Below are 7,500 nucleotides of genomic sequence, written 5' to 3' on the forward strand. Positions count from 1 at the left end.
TCAGTATAATAGTTATTTATACAACCCGTAAGGATAATAACAATAATAAAGACTTTTCTTTAACCCAGTCTAATAACCTTTATTTACACAGCCCATAAGGATAACAGCAATATTAAAGACTTTATTCGTCCTGAGGGAAATTTGTGAGAAATGTTTTATTAACTAAAATAATTATTAATCATGAAAACAGAAGTAAACTGCGATCAACAACGACATAATGAGCATCAACATAGCACCACATGCGCATCTACATCAGGACAACGAGGTCCAAGAAGGTGTGGATGAAACTCAACACAGGTGGAACCAACGAAGCATCTGAGAGAAGGTGTGATGAGAAGGACTAATACGTAAATGAAACGCAACGTTCGTGGACCGGATAGACCGCAATGGCCGATTAGCATCGCCATGCCAACAGCAGCAAAGACAACGGTGCACAGCTACATTAATCATGAAGATAATAATTAAACAAATTCTCATTATTTAATTAAATACAAATAGAAAGAAAGTATTAAGTAGAACATCAGTGGTTCAGATGAATTCTGTAGTAAGATCTGGAGAGTTTACTCTAGATCCTGTAGTAAGATCTGGCGAGTTTACTCTAGATCCTGTAGTAAGATCTGGCGAGTTTACTCTAGATCCTGTAGTAAGATCTAGAGAGTTTACTCTAGATCCTGTAGTAAGGTCTGGAGAGTTTACTCTAAATCCTGTAGTAAGGTCTGGAGAGTTTACTCTGAAGAGATCTTGAACTAGGCAGACAGGAACTGGTGCTAGGATCTCAGTATTCCTGATGGAACTGGTGCTAGGATCTCAGTATTCCTGATGAAACTGTTGTTGGGATCTGAGCATTCCTGATGGAACTGGTACACATCTATTAACTGCTCTATACGGTCAATACATTAGTGAAGAGGGATCACTAATGGAGACCAAGGAGCTGCTTCATGATGAACCATGACACCATAACACCATGACACCATGAAACCATGACAGCCAGAAGGTGAGGGACTGTAGAATAGGAGACTGTAGTCGTCCTTTCCCTGTATAAACACTGCCCACATTAGACCTCACTGATCCCATTATAAACACTGCCCACATTAGTACTGATGCTGAGTACTGTAAGGATCTTTGCTCTGGTCTTGCACAGTCAGAGAGTAGGCAGTGAAGCATCCACACTACTGTCTGCAGTAACCTCAAAACCATCCTGCATATTTACACGTGGTTCCTTCAGGCTCTGCGGGGAAACAGCACAGCACAAATTATCCGTGCTCATAACGGAAGAGCGACCCGAGGCAGAACAAGGAGCAGACTGCCGCCCAGACTCATCCCACACTGGTCCTGTCACTCACTGGATCTCAGTTTATTGGCAGGATAAATTATAAATTGCATTTGTTGGGGTTTTTTTGTTTGTTTTTCAAAGCAGTTCTGAGACTGTGTCTGAATGAATACGTGCCCAGACACTTCTAACGGCCGTCTAGCTGCTGGACAGCTAGCCACAACATCGTGAGACTGGACGAATGCTCGTTCTTCTGAGTTATGGATGTGCCTCTCACAACACAGGCACCTTCACTGAGAACGACACATTTATATGGATTTTAGCCGTTAGGGTTTCATGACTGTGTTAATATAAATGAACCAGTTACGTTTGTTATTTGACTTTCCTTTAGGTCTTATGTTATTGACACCTTGTTTACTCCATGCCTGTTCCCGTTACTAGCAGTCCTACTTTTAGTTCAGGACATTACAGGGGAACGTATTGCAGGACCTTTCATTACATCACATGTACTTTAGCTTCATAGCCAGCCGCAGGGTTGGCCAGCCGCAAATAATGTGGTTTGGTGGGGTGTTGGTAGTGTTGGGTTCCTCCTGTGTTAACGTGGTTTGGGGGGGTGCTGGTAATGTTGGGTTCCTCCTGTGTTAACCTGGTTTGGTGGGGTGTTGGTACTGTTGGGTTCTTCCTGTGTTAACCTGGTTTGGTGGGGTGTTGGTAGTGTTGGGTTCCTCCTGTGTTAACGTGGTTTGGGGGGGTGCTGGTAATGTTGGGTTCCTCCTGTGTTAACGTGGTTTGGTGGTGTGTTTGTGTGTTGGTAGTATTGGGTTCCTCCTGTGTTAACGTGGTTTGGGGGGGTGCTGGTAATGTTGGGTTCCTCCTGTGTTAACCTGGTTTGGTGGGGTGTTGGTACTGTTGGGTTCTTCCTGTGTTAACCTGGTTTGGTGGTGTATTGGTAGTGTTGGGTTCCTCCTGTGTTAACCTGGTTTGGTGGGGTGTTGGTAGTATTGGGTTCCTTCTGTGTTAACGTGGTTTGGTGGGGCGTTGGTAGTGTTGGGTTCCTCCTGTGTTAACATGGTTTGGTGGGGTGTTGGCAGTGTTGGGTTCGTCCTGTGTTAACGTGGTTTGGTGGTGTGTTTGTGTGTTGGTAGTATTGGGTTCCTCCTTTGTTAACCTGTTTTGGTGGGGTGTTGGTAGTGTTTGGTTCCTCCTGTGTTAACGTGGTTTGGTGGGGTGTTGGTAGTGTTGGGTTCCTCCTGTGTTAACCTGGTTTGGTGGGGTGTTGGTAGTGTTTGGTTCCTCCTGTGTTAACGTGGTTTGGTGGGGTGTTGGTAGTGTTGGGTTCCTCCTGTGTTAACCTGGTTTGGTGAGGTGTTGGTAGTGTTGGGTTCCTCCTGTGTTAACTTGGTTTGGTGGGGTGTTGGTAGTGTTGGGTTCCTCCTGTGTTAACCTGGTTTGGTGGGGTGTTGTTATTTGGGGGGCAGTCATGGCCTGGCGGTTAGGGAATTGGTCTTGTGACCAGAGGGTCCTGGGTTCGATTCCCAGATCTAAGGCCATGACTGAGGTGACCTTGAGCAAGGCACCTAACCCCAACTGCTCCCCGGGCTAGGGCTGCCCACCTCTCTGGGCACATGTGATCCACAGACCCCTAGTAATCACTAGTGTTTGTGTGTGTGTTCTGACTGCACAGATGGGTTAAAAGCGGAGGACAAATTTCGATTGGGGTGTAAAAATCACAATTGACAAAATATGGCACATTTACATTTGTTGGTAGTGTTGGGTTGTGTTAACCTGGTTTGGTGGGGTGTTGGTAGTGTTGGGTTCCTCCTGTGTTAACCTGGTTTGGTGGGGTGTTGGTAGTGTTGGGTTCCTCCTGTGTTAACCTGGTTTGGTGGTGTGTTGCTAGGGTTACGAGAGACGCGTGACGACCCGTGGCCCGTTATGCTATTCATCCACGGCGGCTCCTACATGGAAGGTACCGGAAACATCATGGACGGAAGCGTGCTGGCCAGCTACGGCAACGTCATCGTCATCACTCTGAACTACAGAGTAGGAGTGTTAGGTGTGTACACACACACATATACACAAACACACACACGCATGCATTCACATGCATAAACACACACACACACACATATACACAAACACACACACACACACACACACACACACACACACACAAAGTATACCTGATTACTGAAGCGACAATAAATCGTTAATAATTTTGTGTTAAATATCGACAGGCCTTGTGTCACTCTGCAAGCTGTTACACGCAGGTTGTTGTGGGGGGGTCAAGGTTGTGTGAGTGGGGGCACAGTTCCTGATTTTTCTCATGATGAAAAGCCACCACTTTATAGTTCAACAAAAACATTCTTGCATTTTAATGAAAATTAGTGAAAAACACGCTCAGAGCTCTTCTGCTGTTCATGAAGAGGCACAGAAGAGCCTGATCGCTGATGCAGAGTCTAGATGAGACGAGATCACACCACTGAAATCATCTTCTGTCTCATAGTTTGTTAAATCGCCTCCATTTTGTGCTGACAAATACACGCCATTTTATTTTTCTAATATCTTGGACATCAAGGTGAAAATCATGTGGGCTTTGCTCTGGTTAACTATCCAAAAAAATTTAATGTTGTGACTAATCTAATCTGTAACTGTGACTCTCTCTCTCTCTCTCTCTCTGTCTCTCTCTTATGCACACACACACATACACACACACACACACACACACACACATTCTATGCTTTTTTGTTTTTATCTAGGCATTTATATTTGTATTTAAAGAACATTCATTTTGCTCAAGTTGGTTATGTATGTCATATATGAAACAGTAAATACTTCTGAGAAACACACACGCATCTTACTCCGTCTCAGTGTTTACTGAACAGTTCATCAGCTGTGTGGTGATGATCAGAGGACTCACACACACATTATTGATCAGGCGCTCACACATTTTGTTAAAGTTTAGAAGAGAGATGGATTGCATCATACAGTGAAAAAGCTAATCCTCCTTATAAGTATCTAATGTGTGTGTATGTGTGTATGAACACGTGTGTGTGTGTGTGTGTGTGTGTGTGTGTGTGTGTGTGTGTGTGTGTGTGTGTGTGTGTGTGTGTGTGTGTGTGTTTGTGTGTGTCAGGCTTCCTGAGCACTGGCGATCAGGCTGCTAAAGGGAACTACGGCCTGCTGGATCAGATCCAGGCATTGCGCTGGATCAATAAGAATATCGGATACTTCGGAGGGGATCCGGGCCGGGTCACCGTGTTCGGGTCAGGAATCGGAGCGTCTTGTGTCAGTCTGCTCACTCTCAGCCACCATTCAGAGGGTAAGGAATTCCCACCACACGATTCCCAAAGACATCAGGATGCTTCCACATCCCGGGAGGGAAGGCGGGGCTGCACCTCACTGCCCTCTTCCTAATTTGGGAATGTTCAAATTCAGTAGTGCCATGTGAGGAAAGAGGGGTGTTACAGTAATACAGTCATATGAACAGGCATAACAGTCCTATGAACAGTAATAATAGTCATATGAACAGTCGAGTGAACTGTGTGGAGAGACGTGTGTGGTAGGGATGTCCCGATCCAGCTTTTTGAACTTCCGATCCGATACCGATATTTATTTGCACTTCCGATCCGATACCGTTATCGGTCGATACCGATACCGGCCTATCCAAGCATGTATTAAAGTTTAAAGTTATTTAGCCAACTTACTTTGTTGTCAAACTCATGTTGAAAAGCGTTTTACTCTTGATAACAAGTAGCCAGCTGAATTAGGTGTGTTTGAATAATACACAATGGTTGGTAAGGAGAAACTGACCTGTTTATTTAGCAATTAATAAACTCAAAATAGACAAAATATTAAATAACAAACAGAAATAGCATCAGTAAACCAAGGTTTAAAAAGTCACAAGTGCAAATAATATTGTAAATTATATTAAAAAAGCAAAACACACAACCTGAGTGGAAAATAGTCTATTAACATATAGTCCATTAACATTAACATCCATCAGTGCTCTTGAACAAGTGTAAACCAAAGCTTTAAAAAAAATCCGTGCACATATCGTAATCTAATTAAAAGCAAAATGCCTTCTACTCCACACTTTGCTGCTCCATCCCCATCTATACACTCCCTTCAATTCAAACGTTTCTGCCAGTGTTAGTTGTGTAGGACCTTTCTTTTTGTCTTCGGTTTTCTTTAGAAACTCGTCATGTTGTTTATGGTGGTATTTCGCTAAATGCTTGATTAGATTGGTGGTATTAAAAGTTCTTACAGCTTTACCACCACGCTTGACTTTACTGTGGCATATGTTGCACTCTACCTCTTCGTCTTTGTCATCCTTTAAGGTAAAATAATCCCACACAACTGACATTTTTACCGATAACTTCAAATTTACACGGTGGTCCGAGATGCCACGGAGCTAAATTGGGGCAGACGCTATGCTCGTGTGCTGAAGGTGTGCTGGAAAATGCGGACCGGATTTTACTCTCACTGGCAAAACCACAGCAAAAACTGGAATGGATTATCTAAATGGGTGCGCTGGAAAACCCTGATCGGATTAAAAAAACTGGATCGGGAGTCTGGATCGGCATTTTCTCATGCCTGCCGATCCGATACCGATACGCATTTTTTGCTAATATCGGCGGCCGATCCGATCCAAATATCGGATCGGGACAACCCTAGTGTGTGGTGTGGTGATCTGTGTGGAGAGACGTGTGTGGTGTGGTGAGCTGTGTGGAGAGACGTGTGTGGTGTGGTGAGCTGTGTGGAGAGACGTGTGGTGTGGTGTAGTGATCTGTGTGGAGAGACGTGTGTGGTGTGGTGAGCTGTGTGGAGAGACGTGTGTGGTGTGGTGAGCTGTGTGGAGAGACGTGTGGTGTGGTGTAGTGATCTGTGTGGAGAGACGTGTGTGGTGTGGTGTGGTGTGGTGATCTGTGTGGAGAGATGTGTGTGGTGTGGTGATCTGTGTGGAGAGACGTGTGTGGTGTGGTGAGATGTGTGGAGAGACGTGTGTGGTGTGGTTGAGTGAGCTGTGTGGGGAGACGTGTGTGGTGTGTGGAGAGACGTGTGTGGTGTGGTGAGATGTGTGGAGAGACGTGTGTGGTGTGGTGATCTGTGTGGAGAGAAGTGTGTGGTGTGGTGATCTATGTGGAGAGACGTGTGTGGTGTGGTGATCTGTGTGGAGAGACGTGTGTGGTTGAGTGAGCTGTGTGGAGAGATGTGTGTGGTGTGGTGATCTGTGTGGAGAGACGTGTGTGGTGTGGTGTGTGGGGAGATGTGTGTGTTGTGGTGATCTGTGTGGAGAGACGTGTCTGGTGTGGTGAGCTGTGTGGAGAGACGTGTGTGGTGTGGTGTGGTGTGTGGGGAGATGTGTGTGGTGTGGTGAGCTGTGTGGAGAGACGTGTGTGGTTTGGTGAGCTGTGTGGAGAGACGTGTGTGGTGTGGTGTGGTGTGTGGGGAGATGTGTGTGGTGTGGTGAGCTGTGTGGAGAGACGTGTGTGGTTTGGTGAGCTGTGTGGAGAGACGTGTGTGGTGTGGGAGAGATGTGTGTGGTGTGGTGATCTGTGTGGAGAGACGTGTGTGGTGTAATGTGTGGGGAGATGTGTGTGGTGTGTGGGGAGATGTGTGTGGTGTGGTGTGGAGAGATGTGTGTGGGGAGATGTGTGTGGTGTGGTGAGCTGTGTGGAGAGACGTGTGTGGTGTGGTGATCTGTGTGGAGAGATGTGTGTGGTGTGGTGTGTGGGGAGATGTGTGTGGTGTGTGGGGAGATGTGTGTGGTGTGGGTGTGTGGAGAGACGTGTGTTGGTGAGGTGTGGTGTGTGGAGAGACGTGTGTGGTGTGGTGTGTGGAGAGACGTGTGTGGTGTTGGTGTGTGGGGAGATGTGTGTGGTGTAGTGAGCTGTGTGGAGAGACGTGTGTGGTGTGGTGTGTGGAGAGACGTGTGTGGTGTGGTGTGTGGTGTGGTGATCTGTGTGGAGAGACGTGTATGGTGTGGTGATCTGTGTGGAGAGATGTGTGTGGTGTGTTGAGCTGTGTGGAGAGACGTGTGTGGTGTGGTGTGTGGAGAGACGTGTGTGGTGTGATGTGTGGAGACACGTGTGTGGTGTGTGGGTAGATGTGTGTGGTGTGGTGTGTGGAGAGACGTGTGTGGTGTGGTGTGTGGGGAGATGTGTGTGCTGTGGTGAGCTGTGTGGAGAGACGTGTGTGGTGTGGTGAGCTGTGTGGAGAGACGTGTG

At 46.4% G+C, this 7,500-nt stretch overlaps 1 protein-coding gene across 1 annotated transcript in view; it reads left to right on the forward strand.

Moving 5' to 3' along the window:
* The window catches only part of nlgn3b (neuroligin 3b), a 33,786-nt gene that overhangs the window by 16,897 nt on the left and 9,389 nt on the right, over nucleotides 1–7,500 (forward strand). The window contains exons 4-6 of the mRNA XM_076987564.1: nucleotides 3,171–3,326; nucleotides 4,407–4,674; nucleotides 6,569–6,584. Of these exons, the coding sequence (XP_076843679.1) occupies nucleotides 3,171–3,326; nucleotides 4,407–4,674; nucleotides 6,569–6,584 (440 nt within the window). The remainder of the gene's footprint in view (nucleotides 1–3,170; nucleotides 3,327–4,406; nucleotides 4,675–6,568; nucleotides 6,585–7,500) is intronic.

The sequence above is a fragment of the Brachyhypopomus gauderio genome, unplaced genomic scaffold (assembly GCF_052324685.1).
Source record: "Brachyhypopomus gauderio isolate BG-103 unplaced genomic scaffold, BGAUD_0.2 sc54, whole genome shotgun sequence".
In the NCBI taxonomy this organism is placed as follows: domain Eukaryota; kingdom Metazoa; phylum Chordata; class Actinopteri; order Gymnotiformes; family Hypopomidae; genus Brachyhypopomus; species Brachyhypopomus gauderio.